At 54.2% G+C, this 24,528-nt stretch overlaps 1 protein-coding gene across 1 annotated transcript; it reads left to right on the forward strand.

Moving 5' to 3' along the window:
- Window positions 1–89: 89 nt before the first annotated feature.
- On the forward strand, window positions 90–22,652 carry WNT9B (Wnt family member 9B). Its single transcript, XM_070226083.1, has 4 exons — window positions 90–228; window positions 15,539–15,795; window positions 17,236–17,501; window positions 18,379–22,652. The coding sequence occupies exons 1-4, from the start codon at window positions 149–151 to the stop codon at window positions 18,850–18,852; spliced, it is 1,077 nt and encodes a 358-aa protein (XP_070082184.1). The 5' UTR covers window positions 90–148; the 3' UTR covers window positions 18,853–22,652.
- The last annotated feature ends 1,876 nt before the right edge of the window (window positions 22,653–24,528 follow it).

Here is a 24,528-nt window from a genome sequence, read left to right on the forward strand (position 1 = left end):
CGCCGCCCGGGGGTGCCGTCAGCGCCGCTCGCTCCCCCCGAGCGCGCTCCGCCCCGCCCGGGTTTAAAGCCCCGCGGGCGGCTGGTGGCGGCGCTGCGAGCGCTGAGCGGCGCAAGGAGATGCGAGAGGGCGCCGCGCCGCCGGCACCATGCGCCCCCCGCCCGCGCTGGCCCTGGCCGCGCTCTGCCTGCTGGCGCTGCCCGCCGCCGCCGCCGCCGCCTACTTCGGGTCAGTGCCCGCCGCGCCCCCGGCCGAGCCCCCGCAGCCTGCGTCCCCCTCCTCCGGCCGCAGCAGGGCCAACTTTTCCCTCCCGCTGGCCCCAACCCCGCGGGATCTCGAACTCAGACCTTAGTCCCTGGGCGCCCGGCCCCACCTCGCGGTCCGACTTCGCGCCCCGAGCTCCGTCTCTGGCTTCCCTGGCCCCGATCGCATCTTCTAGCGTCCGAATGTCGGGTCCCCTCCGCCGCCGCCCTTCTCACCCCGCGGTGTCGGAGACCTCATCCCGCTCGCTCCGCGGGTCTCGCCTCCCAGCCCAAGCTCCCGGACTCTACATGCGTCTTAGACCCTGACCCCGTCCGCTCGGGCTCTCACTACCCCTGCCTGTCCAGGTGTCCCTCCCGCGCTCTGATGCCCTCTCCGCATCCTCGCTCAGTGCCCGTCTGCCCCTCTCCTGGGCTCTGTCCAGCCACAGTCCTTGCCTCGAGCTCCCTCCCCACGCTCTGCCTTCGCCGGGCGGAGCGGAGACCCGGAGGGCTGGGTGGATGGTGGAAGCGGTTGTTACTGAGGCCCGGGGAGGGGATCGCGCCTATCCAAGGGGAATGGAGGAACCTGCGGACCGTGGGGAGGGTCCGCTGGAGACGCGGCAGGGAACCGTCCGCTGGTGAAACCCCGACCACGTCTCAGACCTGGCGTCGGGTGAACTCTCAGAATGACGAAGAGAGCGGGAGGGGAGGCGGTGTACGTGATTGGGAAAGGAGGAGCAGAGCTGGGGTCACATCTGCGGAGAGAGTAGGGGTGGGAGCGGGGAGAGTTTGGAGCGCAAGTTACAGGGCGATTGTTCCTCCCTCTCTGACCCTGAACTGCAGGGACTTGGGGTGGGTGATGGGGTCGTGGGTGCGAAGGCAATTTCCTGACCTCCACCCAAAGCCTGCTCCCAATATGCAGTCTGTTACTGTAAAGCGCACCGCTTTGTGAGATTCACCCTAAATCAGGGTGAGGTTCATAGTCTGACTACAGCAAAGACAAAAACCAAAACAAAACTGCAAGCAGGTGACCTGCCAGAGACTGCTCTTCAGGACCTGCCAGGGAGGGCATGTCAGGGTCTGAGGTCCCGCACAGGCTGGAGTAAGGGCTGTGGGCTAATTCCAGGTCATGACCCTGGTTAAAGCATGCCTTGCCTGTGGGCAATGGCCTCTCCTGAAATATATGGGGGGAGGCAGTCATCCCAGACCCTAGCTCTGAGCTCAGCTTGCTGGTGACCTGGGAAGACCTTCCCTCTCTGGGCCTCAGTCACCCCTTTTGTACACAGAAGGGGCTGTACTTTATGCGACTGAACCTCTGGATGCCCTCCCAGAGCAGGGCACACGCATGTCTGTTTCCTGATGATTTCAGGCTTGAAGGCACTGCTGCTGCCTCCACAGAGAGGCTATAAGGGTTAGGCACAGACTATCAGGTGGATCCCCACCCTGCCACTTGCTAGCTGTGTGCTCTTGGCCAGGTCACTTCACCTCTCTGTGCCTCGGTTTCTCATTTGTAAAATGAGGCTAATAGTGCTTATTTCATATGAGGGTTATGTGAGTTAGTTATTGTAAAGCTCTTAGAACAGGGTGTAGCTCATAGTCAATGCTCAACTAATGCTAGTGATGATGATGATGATGATTAAGGAGACCAGGTGCAGTATCTTGATGTCCCAGCCCTGACAGGGGTTTCTGAGCCGGAATGGAGAGTAGGAGGACAAATGGCACCTGCATCATCTTGGACACCAGCTCATTTCCACAATTCTTTTGTTTGCTTGGGTTTGGGGGTTGAGGATGGAGCAGGGGCTAGGTGGGGTGGGAAGAGAGGGGCTCCAGGAGGCCTGGACCACCCTGGCTCATGTGGTTGGAAGGGAAAGGAGTTTGTAGGGGTGCCCAGGATTAGAACTGGAGGCCTGTGAAAACAGGGCAGCCTTGGAAATGAGAGGGTGATGGTGGATGAGGCCTGGGGTAGGGCTGAGTATTGGAGCCGTGTATCGGGTCACCTAAGTTTGGTCATGAGCCCAGCTGGGAAGTGCTGGCCACCACCATGCCAGTTGGTAAAGCAGAGAATAAGCTAAAATTGGGGCCTTGCGCTGTCATGGGTTTGGTCTCAGAGAACAGACGGGATTCAGCCTGTCTCACTGAGTTCTCACTGAGGATACCCTGCTGTGACTCAGTCAGGCCAGGTTTTCCAGCTCCCTATCAGAATTTGCTCTCTGGAAGAAATCTCTATCAGTCATACATGCTGTAGTGAGAATGTGAGGCAATGTGCTCTTCCTTTCTCCAGGTCATTTGCATTTGAAATCTTATTTCTATTATAAGATAAAGTGTTTTGGCATCCTGATAAAAGAAAATTCGAACATCAGGAGGGCAGGTGAGGCCAATCTTCTTGGGGTCTTTGAAATCATAGAATCATAGACTTAAGAGTTGGAAGTGACCCCTGATAGATCTCTGGTCCAACTCCCTGCTTCGAGCAGGTCATGTATTCCCATTTTTCAGAGGAAGCAACCATCATCCCCAAACGACAGTGAGCACAGCTGCTTCTGGTGCTTTTGCATGAGCCTAGCGCCTCATTCTGTTGACAGTGATATTAACGTAATAATTAGTATTGCAGTATGGCCCTCTCTCATCTGATCCTCAGATCACTTTTTTTTTTTTTTTGAGGAAGATTAGCCCTGAGCTAACATCTGCTGCCAATCCTCCTCTTTTTGCTGAGGAAGATTGGCCCTGAGCTAACATTCATCCCCATCTTCCTCTACTTTATATGTGGGATGCCTGCCACAGCATCGCTTGCCAAGCAGTGCCATGTCTGCACCCGGGATCCCACCCCGGCGAACCCCAGGCCGCCAAAGTGGAATGTGTGAACCTAACCACTGCTCCACCAGGCCGGCCCCACTCAGATCATTCTTGAGGTCTATAGGATGGGTGTAAATAGTTCCCAAAAGGAAACCGAGGGTCAGAAATGTTCAGTGACTCACCGTATGTCATACAGCAAGTTAGTGGGAGAGGCAGGATAGAAACCAGGGCCTGCCTCCAGGCTGGCTCCTTGCCCTGCAGAGGAGAGCCTCCAGAGCTAATGCTGTGTCGTCCCCACGGGGGTGCGGGGTGTGGGTGGAGGGTAGCCCCATCCCCTGCTGGGTTAACTCTATCAGACCCTCTTGGCTGTAGTGGGATGGATGAGGCCACACCATTCTCCTCGGTCCTCAGCAGTGGGATGGAGAGCAGTGGGATGTTGAGACCTGCTGTGGTGTCAGATGGGCTCCCAGAGGACAGCGGGATGACAGCGGGATGAGAGGTGGACCAGAGGTCAGGGGCCCAGGTTTGTTCTGGCTCTGGACCACTCTGTGTTGCCCACAGTCAAGTCACTGCCTCCAGGGCCTTTAGCACCTGGGGGTCCTAATGTTCCCTAACAGGCTAGTCCTGGCTTAGAGGTCTAGGACTCTTCAAGAGCTCATGTTCTGGCTTGGACGGCTTGGGAATTCTGCAAATATTAACTTTCGTGATGTTTTATAAATGAACACTCACTGTATTATGTGATGAGCTGGGCGCACGACAGACCTTGTCAGCCAGTCCAGGCGTTAAGTCATTCCAAGGGCTTTGTAGCTGGAAATAGTTCCTGTACATGCTACTTTTAAGTCATAGCTGACTATGATGCTGCTTATTAAATGTGCGACCTCTGCGCTGGTTGGTTTCTTTCCTATCTAGGGATGGTGCAGAGAAGTTTACAAAAGCACACGCTTTTGAGCCAGCTAGACCTGAGTTTGAATCTTGGCCTCACCTCTTGCTAGCTGTGTGACTTTGGGCAAATGTCTTCACCTTGCTGAGCTTTGGGGGATGATAATTTCCACCCTAAAGGCTGGCATGAGGCTTAATTGAGACAATGAATGAAAGGGCCTGATTAGGTGCCTAACACAGACTGAGTGCTCAGTGTAACCTCCCTCTTGCTAGTTGCTGGGCTTCCAACCATCTTCTTGAGTTGTGGAAGTGTCATCATTGTGCACAAGCAAAACAAACTTTATTTTATTTTTTTCCAAATCAACGTTACATACAGTAGAATGCATGCATTGTAAGTGCACAGTTTGGGTTTTAACAGACACACACCCCTGTGTAGCTACAACTACATTACAATACAGAACATTTCCATTGTCCCAAAGGATCCCTGTGCTCCTCTGCAGTCAACCCTCCCCTACCAGCCCCTGCTTTCTGTCACTATAGGTTAGTTTTGCCCATTGTAGAGTTCGTATAACAGAATCACATGGTACATAGCCTTTTGTGTCTGAACTCGTTTGCTCCAAATAATGCTTGTGAGATTCATCCATGTTGTTGCCTATATCTGTAGCACATTCCTTTTCACCACTGAGTAGTATTCCATTGTATGGATGTACCACAATGTTTGTTCATTCACCAGTTGATAGACATTTGGATTGTTTCCAGTTGGCGGCTATTCCAGATAAACATTCAGGTACGTGTCTTTTTGTGGGCATATGTATTTCTTTCTCTTGGATAAATATCTAGGACTAGATTGTTAGATCGTATGGTACCTGTATGTTTACCTTTATAAGAAACAGCCAAACAGTATTCCAAAGTGGTCGTACCATTTTACACAGTAATCTACGAGAGTTCCAATTACTCCTTATTCTTGTTGGCTACTGTCAGTCTTAACTTTGGTGATTTTAGTGGGTATGTACTGGTATCTCATTGTGGTTTTAATTTCCATCTTCCCATTGATGAATGGTGTGTTGAACATTTTTTCATGTGCATATTGGTCATTCAAAAATCTTTTTCATTGGGTTATTATATTGAGTTATAAGACTTCTATATGTATTTTGCAGTTTGTCAGAAAATACTTGGAATATTTTATCCCCATCTGTGGCTTCCCTTTTCATTTTCTTGATGATATCTTATGAAGAATAGAAGTTTTAAATTTTGATGAAGTGCAATTTTTCAACTCTGTCTTGTATGGCTTGTGCTTTCTATTTTCTTGCTGAGGAAGATTCACCCTGCACTAACATCTATTGCCAATCTTCCTCTTTTTTTGCTTGAGTAAGATTAGTCCTGAGCTAACATCTCTGCCAGTCTTCCTCTATTTTGTATGTGGAATGCCGCCACAGCATGGCTGACAAGTGGTATGGTCTGCCCAGGATCCAAACCCACGAACCCAGGCCGCCAAAGCAGCGCACGCCAAACTTAACCACTAGGCCGCAGGGCTGGCCCCTGGATTGTGCTTTTTTTGTGTCCTATCCAAGAGATCTCTACCTACCAGAGGTGGCAGATTTCCTTCTATGTTTTCCTCTAGAGGCTTTATCGTTTTACCTTTTTACGCTTAGGTCTATGATTCGTTTTGAGTTAATTTGTGTGTATGGTGTGAGATAAAGGTCAAAGTTTACTGTTTTACGTGTGGATATCCGCTTGTTCCAGCACCACTTGTTGACAAGATGACCTTTTCTCCATCGTCATCTTTGTTACAAATTAATTGATCCAACACGGGAGGGCCTGTTTCTGGGCCTCTATTCTGTTCCATTAATCTGTATGCTTATCCTGTGCCTTTTCCACACTGTCTTGATTACTGTCGCTGTTTAATAAGTCTTGAAACCAAGGACTATCGGTTCTCTGACTGTCCTTTTTTTTCAAGATTGTTTCGACTACTCTAGGTTCTTTGTATGTCCACATAAATTTTAGTATCAACTTATCAATATCTGCAGGAAAGGGGTTGGAATTGCACTGAATCTATAAATCAATTTATAGAACACTGATATTCTAACACTTGTGAGTTTCCTGGTTTATAAACAGCAATCTCTCTCTATTTAGGGCTTTTGAAATTTCTTTCAGGAGTGGTTTGTAATTTTGAGTGTACACGTCTTGCAAATATTTAAAAAAAAACTGTTCCTAAGTGTTTTATGTATTTGGATGGTATTGTTTTTATTTAAAAATGACATTTTTAGAAATCGATTGAGTCTTGAGACAAACAGGGTTGAAGCGAAGACGGGTGAAGTAAATTTTACTGCCTTGGGGTGGTGGATTGCAAGCCAAACATCGCTGATAAGAATCACTGTGTTTGGGGAAGGAATTTAGGCCGGCTTGTCCCTGGCCAGGCTGTAATTCCCCGAGGAGCTGGCCTCTAGTGTTGAGCTCACGGTCAAACCAGCCTCTTCCACGGATGGTGGTGGGGTTTCTGAGGCTGAAGAGGGGAAAAAGGAGGGGAGGGAAGAGGAGCAGGCGACTCCTGGGTGGCATGTCCTAAGGAAGAGTAGTGCTCCTGCCTTCAGGGTTTTGTGCTCAGGGAGAAGTTGGGCTCAGGAGGAGCTGGGCCCTGTGCTGGGAGGGAGACTCCCACCCCAGCATCAGCCTGAGCAGGGTGGGAGATGGCCCAAGGCCCTGCTATAGTGTAAAGAGCACTGGGCTTAGAGTCACACAATCAAGTTCAAATCCTCCATCAACCACGTACTGAGCAGATCAGCTGCTCTGACCTCAGTTTGCCCATCTATAAAATGAGCTAATCCCTACCTCCTAATGTTGTGAGGGTTAAAGAAATATGCATAAAAGTGCTGCAATGCTATCCATATATAGGGAACCCAAGAAGTCTAGGTTAGTCTTAGAGCACCCCAAGCTAAGGAGTGTCTTTGGTGACATCTGTTCCTTCTTCTTTTCACCTTCACTTAATACAGTTATTGTACAATTCACAACAAGTTGAATCCTTCCTGTGCTTAGTACTTTATGTGCATCGTCTCATTTAACTATTGTGACAGCCCAGGAGGTAGGTGCTGGTGTGATTATCTTTACTTACAGGTGAGTCAAGAAAAAGCTCAGAGAGGCCAAGTGCCTTGCCCAAAGGCACACAGTTAGTAGTCAGCAGCACTGAGGTTTGAGTTCTAGTCTGTCAGAATCCAGAGCCAACCTCTACCTCCCTGCTCCCCCGGGAGCTCTGACCCTCCGAGCCCTCCACCCTGTCCTCCACACCCTCCACTTGGCGTACGTCATAGGTGTCTCTTGTACTGCATGTCTTAAACTCTTGGTTTGTTATCTAGTTTTTCATATGTTCATGTCTCCAACTCATGCATAGCACCCCGTAGGCAGAGGTCTTGGGACCCTGCTGTTGGTTGAGTCCCTGCACAGTCCCTGGCATCGTCTGCTGGTCCACAGTGAATGTCTGGGTGGCAGTCCCCTCTCCCTTTTGCTGGCCCTTCCCCTCCCCCAGAACCTCCCCCTCTGCCCCATCACGTTTGCTCTTTCATCCACTCACACTCGGCTCTCTTACGTACCGCTGCTTTGCCACCACATGGCCTCTGTCAGGACAGGAACTGGGAGCAAAGCAGGGAGCAGAGGCTTGTCCCCATCAGACCCCAGAAGTCAGCCACACCTGCCTTCCGTGGGAATCCTGGTGGTGGCCGAGATGAGCTGGGGGCAGGGCAGCCCAGATCCCCTCACCGGAGAAGAAGATTGAAGAGGGAATGAGGAGGAGTCTCAAAGAGCCAGGAGAGTTCAGTCAGTTCTGGAAATTCCAAAGAGACTGGTTTTAGGGCAAGAGCAGAGGAGGTCTGCTTTCCTGACAGTTACAACCCCTTTGAGGACAGACGTGCTTCAAAATTCAAAATTTTTTGGCTTTTGGAATGGTAATATAATGCATACTGTGTATAACATAACCTCCCTAGCAAGGTCTAGGGCAGCACCCCGCAACCAGACACTGTATTATTTTTGCATAAAACATCTGCACAGTGGGTTAAATAAAGACTGTAAATATTCTCACCTTGGTTCAGGTTGGGACTTGCTGCCATATGAGTTCACCACAACCACACAAAAGATCTGTAGTTGTCCGAGCTTTCTGGAGTTTGGAATTATAGAGAAAGGTTTGTGAACCTGCGGGAAACTCCAGAAAGCTCGGATGCCACAAGAGGCTGTACAAGCTGAGTTTTAAAGAAAGACTTGGGCCAAGTTCTTGGCTGGTCCTCACTGGGCATCAGAAGGAGGCTGGGGACAGGAGGACATCAGCAGAGACTGTCTGTACAGCCCTGAGGATGAAGAAGAAAGTGCTAACCACGTAGACCTGATGGTACTATATCCACAAAAGTGGGAAAAGACAAAGAACAAGGATGATTAGAGTGGGATGAGGATGGCAAGTAAGGAGGGCTTCCTGGAGGAGGCAGGCAAGCATCACAGCATGCTAGAGCTGGATGGGGCCTCAGGATCACCTTTCCCATTCCCTGCATTTTTGAATCAAGTGTTGAAAAAGGAAGCGGCTATAAGAGTCCAGGGGATCCCTGAGGGTTTTGGGGCTGGAAACGGCATCCCAGGTAGGGACTACAGCGTGAAGAAAGGCAGGGAGGTTAGATTGAGCTGGCCATGGCAGAGGACAAAGAGGAGACTGGCCTGAGGGCAGGAGCCCTCTGCCAAGGCCCTGACTGGCTCTGTGTCCAGGATGGTCCAAGGTGGGAAGTTGTTCTGGAGGACCCTGCTCCATCCCGGAGGGAGCCGCTCACAACTTCCTCATCACCTGGGGCTGGCCTGACCACCTGGCCCTCCCTACTCGTGTTCAGGGAGTGGTTCCGGGAGCTGAGGGGAGGGCTGTGGAGATGTGTGGGCTGTCCCTCGGACCTGTGAGAGGACAGAGGGGACATCTCTGCCTAGAGAACCTGCATACCGAGGAGCTGTCCTTGTCCCAGACAGGTTGCGCACGAGGAGTGCCCCAGGGGCCGGCTCTTCCAGGGCCCACAGCCCCGCCCGAGCCCGCCTGTCCATGGGGAAGAGGGTGGCCACTCAAGAGCTTGCCAAGTTGCTTAGTTGGTCAACTGACCATGGTTAAATAGCTTAACCGGTTACCCAGGAGCCAGGATCCCATGGTTGGGGCAGAGCTGGGTAGGGGTGTCGCTGGCCTCAAAGAGATACAGCCTCAGCGACTGCTTGCCTTTCTGAGCCTCCTGAGCTGCTCCTCCCGGGTGAGGGCTGGGCCTGTGAGCCCAGAGCTGGGGAGGCCTGTCTGTTCTCAGCTGCTCTCGCCTCTGCCCCACCCCTCATCACCCCAGGCTCCCCCTTCCACTCTCTCTCTTCATACTACTGGAACCTCTCCTTTGATCTTCCTTCTATCTAGCAAAGCATGTTCTCAGGCACTGGCATTGTATCAGACTCTCACACTTTAGTATGAATAGGCAGGCCACTTCTCTAAGTTTTATTTCCAACGTTTGGCTGAAAAGAGACTGAGTTTTATATCTGGAAAAAGTAGCCTTTTAAACAAAGGATCCTTCTCTCCCTTTCTGAGGGCCCACCTCTTGGGCTTCCGGGGAGGTCAGAAGAGTCCTGACTGGGCTTCCTTCCCTCCTACCTGTCTTGTGTTCCTGTCACCCTAGATGTTTGCTGCGGTGACAATTGATTTTGCCTCCCTGAAGTGTAGCACTGAAACTGAAAGCAGAAACCATCAGGCTTATAGAGGGTGTCAGAAGACCCGGGGCACAGTCCCAGCCCTGCCACTAACTCAGCGGGTGACCTTGGATGATAAATCTTACACCAACTCCCAGGGCACCAGACAGGTTAAAGCAGAGACCTGCTCACTTGGCAAACCTCTCGCCCTCCTGCCTTCCCCCAGAAGCCTCTGGGACACCTCCCAGGAGCCGTCAGGGCAGATCCTCTGACTGGGTGCTCTTGAAGGACTTCTCCAGCCCTAAAATGTAATGATTCCAATGGCGTGCATTCGGACCCAGCAGGGAACTGGGGGAGATGTTCAGAATCCCAGACTGGTAGAGGGGAGGGATTCCTCCCCACGGGAGTGACTTTTGGTACCCTCCATGGCCACTGTGCCACCCAATCCATGCATGCCAGGGACAAAGGCTTCCTCTCCTCAGCTCCAGCCTGAGCCTGAGTGACAACGGAGAGAGACAGGAGGGAGGCGGGGGCAGCATTTCCTCCACAGATGTTGCACAAGCCACGCGCTCGAAATACCCGAGATTGTTGAGATGCAAAGCAGGCTTGCTGTGCGGGCTGCTTGCTGCCCACTTATCTGGTGAGCGCACGTCCCGATGCCATCCTCCTCCGTGGCAGCCCATCTTGGCTGCGAAACAGGAAGTGGAGCTGTTCTTGGAGAGACAAAGCCTGCAGCTGGGCCGGCTCTTTTCTCTCTGAGCCAGCGGTGGTGGGGGGCCGAGGCTTGGCATGGGCTCTGGGGGGAGGTGGTGACGAGATTCAGTCCTCGAGGTGGGTCCTGAGGTTAAGAGCAGGGGAGGAAAGGAAGGCTGGATCCAGGAGGGGCTGAGGGGACCCCAGCGAGGGAAGAGTGAGTGGTCTCCCTTATTTCAGTCTGCTGTGGGAGACCTGGCCTGAAGCTGATGCTCAGTGAAGTCCTTTATATTTATATTGCAATGAAGGAGTGAGTGAAGGAGGGTGTGGGGGGAGTTGGCGTATGATAGGAGATGGTAACTGCCCGATTCAGTGGGCTGCTCATTAAGGACATCTTCTTGGAGGAGGTGTGAGGTGCCATTGAGTCCTCAGAGGAGAGAGGAGGCTGCGAGATGAAGGGAAGGATGTGCTGGTCAGCAGCATAAACCTGGGGGCTCCTCAGATGACGGGAGGAGGGGGGAGAAGCCCGGGGTGGGTGTTGCGGGGTCCCCCTCTCTGAAGAAGGACTGTCTGGAGCCATGCGCCCTCTCTTCCTGGGCCAGGCACTGGCCTCTCTAACTCTCCTCTGCTGGGGAGAGGTGGGTAGTGGAGAGTGTGGGGTGAGGGTGGGGAGTGTGTGTGTGTGTGTGTGTGTGTGTGTGTGTGTGTGTGTGTGTGTAGGGGCTTTAGTGAGGGCCTGGAGAGGTGGACTGAGATGCTTGAGATGAAAGCACAAAGGGAGCACTTACCATGCAAATGGCCCTGCAGCGGAAGCCTGTTATCAGGAGCATCTAATGGGGTTTGGCAGGGCCAAGGCCAATGCTCCAGGCAGGGCAAGGCTTTCCTGGTTCCCAGGCAGCTGCCTGCCATTGGCATGGGCCCTGGTGCCAGGCACAGCTCCTGGCCCCTCCAGCTAAGGGTCCAGACACACTGGCGTTACCTGGTGCCCTGGGAACCGCCAGCCTTATCCTGCTTTTCCCACCCACTCACCCACCCACATCCTGGGGGCAGCCTCCTCTGGAGCCATCAGACCCTCTCGAGCAGAAACAAGGATGAGGTAGGGGTGAAAGAACAGAACCTGGGGCACCCGTAGGTGAAGGGAAATGCCCGACACCTGCCAGGTCCTCCCTGGCTAGCTGGGAGTGCTCCCTGGAGCGTTCTCCTGCCTCCTCCCCACCCAAAGGCCTCCCACTACAGGCAGGACAGGACTGGCCCTGATAAGATACTCACCCAGATAGGGCTAGGAGTTCTGATCTGGGTCCCTGAGCAGCTATGGATTGTTCCTTGGGGAGCTGGGCTGCGTCCCCTGCTTCTTGGGGCCACAGAGGGTCTAGAGTACTCCTGAATCCAACCCAAGTTCCCTCCAGACTGGGAGCTCCTTGAGGGCAGGAGCGCCTCCCAGCGCCCAGCACACACCTGGCACATGGCAGGAGCTTAATAAGGACACTTCTCTGGAGCTTACCATGTACCAGGCGCTGTTCCAAGAGCCCTAGAGATGTGAACTCATTTAATCCTTGCCACACCCCTGTGAGAGGCAGGTACTGTGGTTGCATTTTAGGGGGTTGGTGAAGTGCCTTGCCCAAGGCAGCACAACTGGTCAGGGGTGGAGGTAGGATTCGAACCCAGCCTGTCTGCCTCCGGTCACGTGCTCCCGCTGGTCAATGTGTATTTGTTAGATGGAATGAGCTCAGCCGGGGAGCGGACATGTCCCAGGTCACCAGTGAGTGCAGGCAGACCCGGGACTAGACTCCCCAGGCCAGAACCACCTTGGAGGCCTGAGGTCCATGGGTCCCTGCCCTCCAGCAGGTGTGAGCGATTGTCCCAAGGTGAACTCTGTTTCTTCTCAGGGGTTTGGTGGTCCCTGGGGCCAGGTGGGTGGGGTTCTCAGGCCTGGAGTGTTGGAGAGCATGGTTTCTTCAAGGGGAGGGGATCGTGCCCACTGACCCTGGACAGACTGGAACATGCAGCACTGGGATTCTTCTGTGGTCCAGGAGAAACCTGCCCAGGAGATGCCAGGGGTGGGCATGTGTATGAGAGTTCACTGGCACTGTTTAAGGAAATAAGTTGAGAAGTTTTCTAAATTTGATGTCATGGCACTATTTCTTCGAAGGAAATGTGATCCCAAACTGCAACACAGAAAACAAATAAAAGGGAAACTGAATCCTGGAAGGCCCCTGGGCTGTCTTCTCTGGCCCCGCAGGGGTCCCCAGGCAGGGCCAGGAGCCTTCTTTGAGAGCAGCCCTGGGCAGACCAGGGCCCAGCGTGGCCTGGGGCCTCTGTGCGGTTGGCTGCCTTTCCTGACCATTAATCGCTACTAAGTGTCATTACCGCTAATAAAATTAACCGACTTTATACTGGACTCCTGGGGCCATCAATCACAGGGTCTATTACATGAAATTAAAAAAAACAGGTGCCTGTGGATGAGGGAAAGGGTGTTTGTCGAGCCTGGCTCACAAGTGCAGCCTAGGGCACGCTGGTACTCCATGGCTGTCAGCAGGTCGTGATCAGGGACGGCACCCTTGGTTACACAAACCAGCTCCCAGCCTTGACGCTGTGCTCCAGATGGGAGTGTCTCCAGCAAGAACGCAGCTGACCTCAGGAAGACGCCGGAGCCAGGGGCAGAAAAGCTCCTCAGACTCTCCCTCCCACTCTCACCTCTGCTTCTCTCTATGTGTCTGATTTGTTCTTTTTCTCTCTCTTTGGACCAGCTTCCTCTTTTTATCTCCTGAGGTAGAGGCCCAATCACCCAAAGAAAGAAACAGAGAGCAAGCAACTGTATGCTCTCTTAATTAAAATTCCAAATTCCCAGAGAAAGGACTGATTGGCCCAGCTTGGGTCATGTGATCCTCATTGGTCCAATCCACAGGCCAGAGCAGCAAGCACATGTGATATAAAAAATGGCCAACAGGGGCCACATGGTAACCATGGAGATAGAAGGAACAGGTAGGCAGCCAACCCAACAGGTATCTGCAATAGTAATTTACAGGGCTTAGTAAGAAGCACCCAAAAAGTAATAGATGATATAATATAAATTATATATTAGATAATATAGCTATAATGATATAATAATAGCTATTGTTCTTAAAATGGCATTTGAGACAGGCCTTGAAGGATGTGCAGCCCTGTTGGCGAAAATTCCCATGCCTCTCTGCTGCTGTCTCATGTGTCAATCAGCTGGTATGAAACACAAGAACTGTGTGAGCAGAAGTTGCCCCTCACACCAGCCCCTGGTGTGGGGAGGAGGACATCTAAGGGGCTGGATGGCTGCTGCCCCCTTGCTCACTGCAGCCCCCGAGCTGCCCTCCACACTGGATGTCAGTCAGGTGGGGCCTCCTCAGCTGGAGTTGACATCGGATTCTGCTCTGGACCTGCCAAGGGTCAAGCTCGAAGGGTTTCCTGTGAGGCTGCAGGGAGGGGTTTGGGTGTAGACCTGGTGGACTGGAAATTTACCCATTTGCCCCCAGATTAATGATTAATGGGTCCCTGCCCTCACCCTGTCTGGGAGGGGAGCCCAGGGCCAGGCTGGGCCCGGAGGAGCCTGATAGCATCTGTCTCTGCTCGGAGGTTTCGGAGATATGCTCCACACTGGGTTGACTGCACCTGATGGGTTTGGAATCTATGGGCACTTTCTGGGGGCACCTGGGGCCTGGCCAGGATGCACACCCTCCCAGGGGCAGGCAGACAGGGTGGAGAATCCAGTCAGATGTCCTGGCTGGGGCAGGTGACTCCAAACAGGAGAGCCAGGCCCATGGCCCTTGGGACATGGGCCTCTCTGAACACTCAGGGCTTGGGCACAGGGCTTACCTTGGCCGGGGGGCACAAGAGCAGGAGCGACAAGTGCCACATCCAAGCAGGAGCCTTGAGAGACATGACCTGGTTCCGCCTTTTCTCTTTTACCTTGGCCATGAGGCCAGCATGTTCCAGAAAGGGGCTGCTTCCTCCAGCCCGGGTCCCAGAGTGACGTGTATTCCACCCACACTGAGGGCCACCGGGGTACGGGACAGCAAACATTTTGAACTAGGAAAGCATCTTACACATACTTGTGGGGAGAGGAAAGCTGCGTTCTAATCCTAGCCCCGACCTTGCTGCTGATCTGCCGTATGACTCGGGCCAGTCCCTGCCTCTTCATAAAACCTTTGTTTCCTGATCTGCACAAAGAGAAGACTCTGCCCAGGTCACAGAGTGAAGCATCTTGTAAGGGCAAGAAATTTTGAGAAACTCCAGCTAGCAGGAAGGTGAACCAGCATGTCCCAGGCACTGGTACTTTTCATGTGACCCTCCCAGCAGCTCCGGGAGGTAGAAAGGATCACTCTTCACTTTCCAGAGGAAAACTAAGGCTTTAAGTTTACACAGCTAGGAAGAGGCATCAGGCTTAGAACCCGGCAGCCTGACTCCAGAATCCATGGGCTTTGGATAGAGTAGAATGAGAAGTCTGGGGCTGATGGCCTGATGGAAATTCAGCTCCCTCCCCTTCATCCACCCATCTGTCAGTCCGTCCACCCGCCTACCCTTCCTTCGCTCCTTCCCTCCTTCCTTCCATCCAAACAGGTATTCCCCAGGCATCTCTGTGTAACAGGCACTGAGTGGCCAGATGGTTGAAGATCTACCTGGGAAGTTTGGAAGCGAGTTCGGCTGGCATGGGATTAGTGGGCGGCAACATAACGTAAGGGAGAGAGGAGCATCAGGAACACTGGCTGGGAGTCTGCTGTCTACACCCGTCTGTCTGTCCCCTCTCAGGATACAGCTCTCTCCTCTGGGCAGCAGCAGATACTATGTGCACTATTTCCCAAACTTTCCCTATTCCAGCTGCCCAGGGAATGTGGTAGATACACAGATCCCCAGGTCCCACTCCAGGCCACCCGTATCAGAATTGCCCAGTGTGGATCCTGGGAGTTCATATTTTTAACAAGCACCCCAGATGATTTTTCTGATTGGGCAGGTTTGGGAAATAGGGTGGGTAAGAAGAGCAGAGACTTTGGCGTCTGGAAAACTTGGGTTTGAGATCCTGCACTAGCCCCTGTTACAGGCACCTTGGTTTTCTACTGTGTAACATGGGGACATAGCCCCATGGGGCCAGCCTCCCTCCCAGAAGGGCAGTAAGTGAAGCCTCTGAGAAGGCCCCCTTCTCCTCACCTGCCCCATGTCCACAGGGATTGTCATCCTTCGTCTTCCCTGTCACAACCCCTAAAGGTCACTGGTCTCCCCCCTCTCGCCCTCTCTAGCCTGACTGGGCGGGAGGTCCTGACGCCCTTCCCAGGGCTGGGCACCGCCGCGGCCCCGGCGCAGGGTGGGGCCCACCTGAAGCAGTGTGACCTGCTGAAGCTGTCCCGCCGGCAGAAGCAGCTCTGTCGACGGGAGCCGGGCCTGGCGGAGACGCTGCAGGAGGCCGCGCACCTCAGCCTGCTCGAGTGCCAGTTCCAGTTCCGCCACGAGCGCTGGAACTGCAGCCTGGAGGGGAGGACGGCCCTGCTCAAGAGAGGTAGGGAGAAGGGCTGGGGAGGAGGGGGCTGCAGAGGAGGTTGGGGAGGAGGCGGGCTGGGCACGAGGCTGCCCTTCCTGTTCCCTTGGCACCTGTGCCCAGGCCACACTGCCCTTGTGAACCCAGAAGACTCCTGAGTGAGAAGAGTCCCGGGAGTTAATGAGACCCAGCCTTTCCCCCTTTTTGGAGAATGAAGGAGCAAGGAAGACACAGAAGAGGAGGGATAGCTCATCCTGGAGGAGCCCACAGATGAGATGGCTGGTCCCTCAGTCCTCTTCCTCAGCTTCCTCCACACACACACAAACGCACAACAAGGTGCAAGAGCAGATAAGCATGGAAGGCAGTTAACGGTTGGCCAAATAACATGAGACAGGCCCAATTCATTTGTTCACTCATTCACCTGTTTCTTTGTTCCTCACACCCATCGAACCATCCTTCCCCGCTTCCCTTCCATTCCTGTCCTGCCTCCCTCCCTCCCTCTCTGTATCCTTCCATGCCCCCACCCAGGCATCTATTCGCTAAGCATCTGTCGAGGCTCACAGAGAGCCAGGCACTGTGCTGGACACTGGAGGCACAGAGCTGGACAGGACCCCGTATGCCCTCGGAAAGCATACAACCTAGGAGGGAAAACAGGTCATCATATGACTCTATCACCCAGCAGCAAGGGGCTTTCACACAAAGCAGTGGTGGTGTACAGGGGCAGCCAGCCCCCTTTCAGGCCAGCTGCTCTCCATGACTGTGGAGGGTCTGGGGCAATGCCCCGCCCCAGTGTCACCAGCACCCCAGCACCCCAGCACCTTGGAGAGCAGGCAGGAGGCACCGAGCTCACGGGGGAGGCCAGCTTTGGCCATGCCAGCACAGTGCAAGAGTTGCCATGGTCCCAGAAGTGGGTGGCTGGTCAGTCTGGGACAAATCAGGCAGGAGACCCAAGGTCACTCTGTCACTGGGTCTCCTCCACAGTAGGTAGCAGAGAATGCCATTCGAGAGGCATCATGAAGCACAGGAAGCCCACAGGGCATATTTCCAGGGATCAGGGTTCTCAGAAATGGGTTGGTCCAACTTGCCCACATGTCTACATGGAGACACTATCAGTGGTTTAGCCCAGCTTTGCCCATCGCCAGGTGCCTGAGTCACTTCTTTTTGCATCGGAGTGTTCTTATCTGTTCAGCAGAGGGAGTAAGCCCTGTCCTGCCGCCCTGGGAGTCTGGGCACATACTCCACAGCGAATTTGAAAGTTCCATTGAAACAGTAACTGGCAGCCTGAGTTTATGGTGCAGGTGACAGGGAGGCTGCCCCGAGCTGTGTCCTCAGGCTCACATGCCCCTCGTCCTGCTCACCACCGCTAGCATCCCCACCGCCCCCTCCTGCCCTGGGACGGCAGCTGGCAGCCTCTGAGCCCACTCTCCTCCTCCCTCCCGGATCCCCCGGTGCCCGGCCCAGGTTTCAAGGAGACAGCCTTCCTGTATGCAGTGTCCTCGGCCGCCCTCACGCACACTTTGGCCCGGGCCTGCAGCGCTGGGCGCATGGAGCGCTGCACCTGCGATGACTCTCCAGGCCTGGAGAGCCGGCAGGCCTGGCAGTGGGGCGTGTGCGGCGACAACCTCAAGTACAGCACCAAGTTCCTGAGCAACTTCCTGGGGCCCAAGAGAGGAAGCAAGGACCTGCGGGCACGGGCAGATGCCCACAACACCCACGTGGGCATCAAGGTGAGCACATACCCAGGTGGCCCGTAACCCTGCCCAGCCAGAGTGCAGGGCTGGGGACCAGGGTCTGCAGGAGGCACTGGCCCTGGCCCCCAGCACACACACAGAGTGGTCCCAGGATGGACCTCATTCCTTCAACCAGCAGTGTTTGGGCATCTACTCTGGACCATTACTAGGTTCCAGGAAGTAGGGAAGGGTCTTGGGCATCATCAGTGGCTGGGAACCAGCTTGGGACCAGGCCTTGGTGAGGCGGGAACATGTTTGGAGAGGGATCTCCATTCCAAGGACTGGCCTTCCTGCGGGTCCTAGAAACCAACATTGTTTGCAAACTGATGTGGTAAAACCCCTGCCCCTCCTCCATTGTACAAATGGGAAGACAGAGGCCAGCGAAGGGGAGGGACTTAGCTGAGGTCACACAGCAGTGGGAGGACTGGAGGATAAAGAGTATCCAGGTCTATTGGGATGAGAAAGCTGAGAGAGGCTAGTGCTCCAATTCTTTAGGAAATTGAATTGTGTTCTGTGTCCTCATCACTGAGTTGGTATAAACCAGGGCTGCTATATTCAGTTGTGTAAGCTGTCTACTCCACAAGGACTCTGGGCCCAGGGGAGCAGCTGAGGCTGAGACCCGGCTCACATTGCTCTCAGAGAGGCATGCGCGTTGGCACAGGACTGCCTCTGCCCAGCAGGAGGGGAGCCTTGGGCTAGTGTGCATAAAGGTGCCACGTGGACTAGCTTGAGTCCTATTTGCCCCCCTCCTGTGAGCCTGCCCCTGTCTCTTTCCTATCCTCCTGACATTCCCCTGCCGGGGCTAGCGCTCTGGGACAGGTTTATACTGTGGGCCCCACCTCTGACAGCACCTCCATTCTGCCTCTCCTTGCAGGCCGTGAAGAGTGGCCTCAGGACCACGTGTAAGTGCCACGGTGTGTCCGGCTCCTGCGCCGTGCGCACCTGCTGGAAGCAGCTGTCCCCATTCCGCGAGATGGGCCAGGTGCTGAAGCTGCGCTACGACTCAGCTGTCAAGGTGTCCAGTGCCACCAATGAGGCCTTGGGCCGCCTGGAGTTGTGGGCACCCGCCAGGCCGGGCAGCCCCAACAAGGGCCTGGCCCCCCGGCCTGGGGACCTTGTCTACATGGAGGACTCACCCAGTTTCTGCCGGCCCAGCAAGTACTCGCCAGGCACGGCGGGCAGGGTGTGCTCCCGGGAGGCCAGCTGCAGCAGCCTGTGCTGCGGGCGGGGCTATGACACCCAGAGCCGCCTGGTGGCCTTCTCCTGCCACTGCCAGGTGCAGTGGTGCTGCTATGTGGAGTGCCAGCAGTGCGTGCAGGAGGAGCTCGTGTACACCTGCAAGCACTAGCCCTGTTGCCCAGTGTGCCAGCTGGCAGCCAGGACCTCCCGTGGCACCTGGTCACCTCGAAGCCACCCAGCTGTCCAGCCAGCCCCTCCGGGCAGGCACACACAGCATGCATGCACTCACCGACATACGTGCCAGTGCACACCTACTCCTCTCTCCACCAGGCCTCAGTAGCCTTTCCCTCCCTCAACACTCAGCAAAGAGAGGTGCGGGCCCACCCCTGACCCTGAGGATCCCCAGCCTGGCTGAGGACTTGGAGCAGGAGGGCAGACTGGAAAGGATGTGGAGGGAAATAAGGGAGACCAAGAGGAGAGCAGAACTGAGGGTTTGGAGGGGAAAGAGGGGACATCCCACCATCTCGATTCCTGAGATGAGTGGCCTAGAGGCAGCAAGATGTCGGGAGGCAAGCTCTGGGCCAAGAAGGTGCAAGGAGGCAGTGTCAACCAGAAACAAAGGACGGAGTCTGGCTGTCAGTCCAGCCCTCAGGCCCTGCTCAGGTCGCAGTGAGCCCTGGGGCTGTACCTCTTCACTACCCTGTGGCTTGGCTGTCAGAGAGAAGGCGGAAGGCTGGGTGGGAGGAGCTGTTGATTTGGAGAAAGGAAGGCTTGGGCTTGCGAGGACCCGAGTTAGATATGTGCCCTGGAGTCCTGTGTCCTTGATTTGGTTTTTAAAAGATGTCTGCGTGGAGGCCTCATTCTGGTCTTGAGAGCTGAGTTATCGGCACCCACCCAGCCCTGCTCAGTAAGAGCACCTGTGGAGGCCAGATCAGTAGGGAGAGCCGGTCCCCAGGGTGGGGCGCAGATCGTGCACCGAGGTTACACAGGGAGACAGTGACCTCTCCCATTTTCCCTGTGACATATAACCTTTAGTCTCAGGCCAGGAGAGGGTGACAGCCCCCTGGTGCCAGGCAGGGACATGGGGAGCTCAGTTTCTCAGTCTCCCCTTGAGCCCGCTTTGGTCAACTGCTTATGGCTGGGGTCCACCTGTGTGGCCCCAACACAGCTGAAGTTCGTGTACAGGAGGGTTTGTTTATGGTTCTGATTCTCATTACATTTCTACTCTGATAGCTGCTCATCTAATTAAGGGTTTTTTCCCTGGCTGGAGTTAAAGGCGTGAGAAAGTCTTTGCTAAGCCCGGCTCCTTGGGAGCCCCCTTCATTTACTAATGGCCCCCCACTTTGCCTCTTACCTGAGAATAGAAGTGACTTTACTAATTTCCTCTCATCCTGTGGACATTTCCAGTTCTACCAACTAAGGCTCAGTGTGGGAGGAGGAGAGAGAAACTGGCACACACACAAATACACGCACACATGCAGGTGTGCACACCCCTTGGACCTGCCAGGCTGAGCGTTCCTGTTTAGCAGCACATACCTCTCTGATTCAGGACCAAGACCTTGCAGGGGTCACTTTGCTGGAGGCTGCATGCTTCCCCAGCACAGGGCCCAATGCCAGGAGGAGGGGACCTCCCTTGGGAAGACTTTGGCTGCTTTGCCAGTCCTGCTGCGTCCTCTGTCAGCTTCCTTTCTCCCTGAACCCAGAGTTGCTGACCCTCTACTGAAACAGGAAACTTCAGAATTAGCCGAATGTTCAGAAACTGTCAGTGCAAGTCCCAGAAAGAAGCCCCGGGGCTGCCTGAGACCGCCAAGGGTCTGGAGGAGCTGCCCTGTCTTCAGTGGATCAGGATGAGCTTGCAAGATCCTGGAAGGATCCTTGACCGCAGAGGCTGTGATGAGAAGCCAGACTGGCCTGAGGCCCCTCACTGGACTGACTTTGCAGGAAGAGCAAAAAGGAGAGAGGGCTGGCTTTCTGGTTTCTCCCACTCCCCCAATGCGTGGAGACTTTCTCTCTGCCAGCTGATCCATCTTGCCCCTCTGAGACCCCAGCTCTGCTTCCACCCCGGCTCAGCCCAAGGCTCTCTGGCAGGAAGAGGGGGCCTGATCCCAAAACACACCATCTGCTTCCCAACTCTGTGGGCAGCAGGGCTGGTGTTCGGGAGGAGAGAGGGCAGAAGCTGAGGGACTGCAGCCGTGGCTGGCCACTAACACCAACCAGGCCAATGGCACGGGCACAGGCTCTGAGGGCCGCTTGGGCTGTGGGTCCTCCCTGTCCAGCATCTCCCTCTCTTCTCCTTTCTTGCTCCCACCCCTTTCTCTTCCAGTTGCCCCCAGAGGTTCACCTCAGCCCTGCTGGGGCCCCTAGGGACCAGTGACCACTGACTCCTCTTTCTACAGCTTTAAGGGAAACACTCACAGGGTATTTTTTGTCTACCTCACATATATAGTATTTAGGGCGAAAGAATAATTTATATAGCTAAGATATATGAGAAAATATTTATGTTATTTATATAGTTTCTATATTCCATGGGCAGCACCTGTGGGGTCTGTGTGTTCTGCTGGAAGCCATCTGTCTGGGGATATACAGCCTGGCCTGACTGGGGTCCCCACTGACCTGGACACCAGGTGACCGGAGAGGAGATGGCACTGTGTCCCGTGACCGGGTCTGTCTCATTGCTGGTGAGCGAGCATGCCGTCAGTGCATGAGCCCTGGTGGGCTCCATCTGGCTCCTCCTTGTGGTCTTTGTAAAATCTCTGCTCTTCCAGGTCCCAGGCTCCTCCTTCTGCTCTGGCAAAACTGTCTTGCTCATAATGATAATGACAACAAGGATGACCACACCTTGCATTTGTAAAGCACTTTCGATCTTCAGAAACACTTTCGTCCCCTTAATCTCACTTAATTTCCCCCACTATCCCTGTGGGTTCAGTGGGGCCACATTACTGTGCCCATTTCACAGATGCGGCTGAGAGATGCAGGGCTGTGCTCAAAGTCACACTGGAGAGGTTCGTTCAATGGATATTTCCTGAACTTCTGCGTGGGCCAGGCACCATGGGAGCTGACTTACTCTGAGCCTGGGAGCCCCAAAGCCTGGACACACCCTGAGCTCAAGAACCCAAGGAAGTGGCTGCTTCCCTGGCTGTGTGTGACCCTGGCCTTTTGGATCTGGACGGCACATCAGCATTTCCCTATGTGGAGTCCTGGGTCTCAGCGGCTGCAGCTCCCTGAGAGGCCTGGAGAGACGAGGACCCCGTGGAGGGCATGCCAGATGCTCCACCATCGGGCCCACCCTCCTTCTGCCCATGCTGCCCGAGAGTCAGGCTAATCACAGGGCCCCTCCCAGCCCACCAATGGGTTTTGTTTGTTCTCGTTTGTGTTTTTATTCTAAAAATGAATTATTTTCCATTGGCTTTCTGGCTTGTCTTGTAAAATCAGCTGCGCTGGCACACAGAGGCTGCATTCCCACCGGGCCACAGTCAGCTGGCAAGAGGGAGCCCCAGCAGACGGGATGCACGGGGCTCCCCCGTTTACCAAGTACCTCCCTCCTCAGCCCACCGCACTTTGGATGTTTCTGCCTGGCTCTGGTGGGCACGTCGTGTCTGCCCCCTGGTCCAGATGAGCTCAGCTTCCCTAGCATCCTCCACTGCCTGGCAGACAGACCAACAGACAGACTCGTGCCAACCCTGAAGATTGTTTCTTGCTTTCCAGAGTTTCCTTTCTCAACAACCAGGAACGTCAAATGCTTTTTGTCTCAACACATTTTAGAATTACAATGGGAGCTATCACATATCCAGTGCCTGTTATGTCCACCCATTCAATCATCGATCATTTGGGGAGTTCCTGCTGAGCGCCGGGCACCTCTCTGAGTGCTGGGGTGCAGCCGTGAGCAAGACCAAGTCCCCGTCTCGTGGGGCTGACACCCCGGGGGGGAGAGAGACACTAAACCAATAAACGACACGTCAGCTATTTGTACCTATTTTGTCCCGATTTATTGCAATAACCCTGCACATTGGACATGACCACCCCATCTTATGGTTAAGGAAGTGGAGGTTGGGAGATGTGAAGGCTCCTGAATTCCACTAGCAAGCAGTGGTGTTGAGGTCGGAGCACAGAGCTGCTGGCCTCCAAAGGGTGGATTCTTCCTGCTTTACTGCCGCCTTCCCCCAGACCCAGAGGTCAGTAGGGCAGGGATGGATCACCCCGGTTTATGGATTCTGGGTAAACTGAGGCTTAGAAGAAGTGACAGACCAAGTCAGACCGGGCTGGAGCCTGGGTCCCCTCCCAGAGAGGATAAGTATTTCTGGCGCCCTCACCCTATGGCCAGCAATGCAGGTTGGGGGACACGGGGACAATAAGACACAGCAGGAGCCTTTGGGGACTTACGGTCCCACAGGAGAAACGAGAGGCACCGCCACGCAATGGTTGGGGCCATTTATGCTTCAGCCCTGGAGGCCCTCCTCTGGCCACACTGCCTTCCCAGCATGCTTTGGGAAGAGCATGTCCTCAACCAGCTGCTGCTCCTGGGGGTTGGGTGGGGAAGGAGGCCCCTTCTGAGCAAAGGGCAGCAGAGAGGGCTTGTCCCTGCCCTGCCCCAGTTCCTCAGCCCTGCTGGAATCCACATGGGGTCCCCAGGGAGGAAACAGAGGGAGGTCCTGAGTCTGACCCTGAGGACACCTTTATTTCCATCTGCATGCCTGTCCTCGCATGTCCCTTCTGCCCTGTGTCCCCAGGCCTGAAGACCAGCTGGTTCTGAGTAGTGACAGAAGGGTCCACACGCAGTGACAGGCTCCAGGGTACCAAGGCATTTTCACCTGTGTCCTCACTTGAGCCTCACAAGGCAGGCACCCTTCTTCCCTTTTAACAGATGGGGAAACTGAGGCACAGAATAGTTAAATGACTCACTGCAGGCCACATAGGTAGGCAGCAGACCTGAGTCTTTGCCTCCAAACTCTATGTTCTTTCTACCCTACACTGCCTTCAGCCTCCCTCCACCCCCGTTGGAGCCTTTCCCTGAGCCTGCCCACAAACCAGCTCCCAAACAGCCCCTGGGACCTCTCCACCCTTAGCTGCACCACTCTTCCTGGGGGTCAGCACTTACTGGGACAGCCACTAGGTGTGTCCTTGACCATGGTATCCCCCCTCCCTCTTTAAAAACATTTGGCCACATTCGCTCTCTCTCTGTATATGCATATTTATTCTGTTGAGCCATTTGTAAGAACATTGCAGACACCAAGATACTTAAATACTTTATCACACATCTCCTAAGAGCAAGAACATTCTCCAAAAGAACCACAAGGCCAGCATCACATCCAAGAGATTTAATATTGACACAATATTATCTACCACCCATTTCCTATTCGAACTTTCCCAATTGCCCCTTGAAATGTCCTTTATGACTTCTTTTCCTGATCCAGGATCCGCTCAAGAATCAGGCATTGTGTTTTGTCGTCATGTCACTCTAGCCGCCTCTGGTCCGGAATAGTCTCCCTGCCTCCTTTGCTTTCACGACACTGACACTTGGAAGGGTTCAGGCTGGATGTCTTGTAGAATGTCTCTCAATTGAGATGTGTCTGATTGTGTCTTGTGATTAGATTCTGGTTACACATTTTGGCAAGAAGTCTCTGGGGTGGTGCGTGTCCTCCTCTGTGCACGCTGTCAGGAGCCGTGGGATGTCGCTTTGTCGACATTACCGGTGATGTTGAATTTCATCACTTGGTTGAGGTGGTTTCCACCACATCTCTCTGATGTAAAGTTGCGCTTTTTCCTTTGTGATTGATGACTCGTCTGTGGGCTGATGCTTTGAGACTGTGTGAATATCCTCTTGGCCAATAACATTTACCTGACAGTT

The sequence above is a fragment of the Equus caballus genome, chromosome 11 (genome assembly GCF_041296265.1).
Source record: "Equus caballus isolate H_3958 breed thoroughbred chromosome 11, TB-T2T, whole genome shotgun sequence".
Lineage (NCBI taxonomy): Eukaryota > Metazoa > Chordata > Mammalia > Perissodactyla > Equidae > Equus > Equus caballus.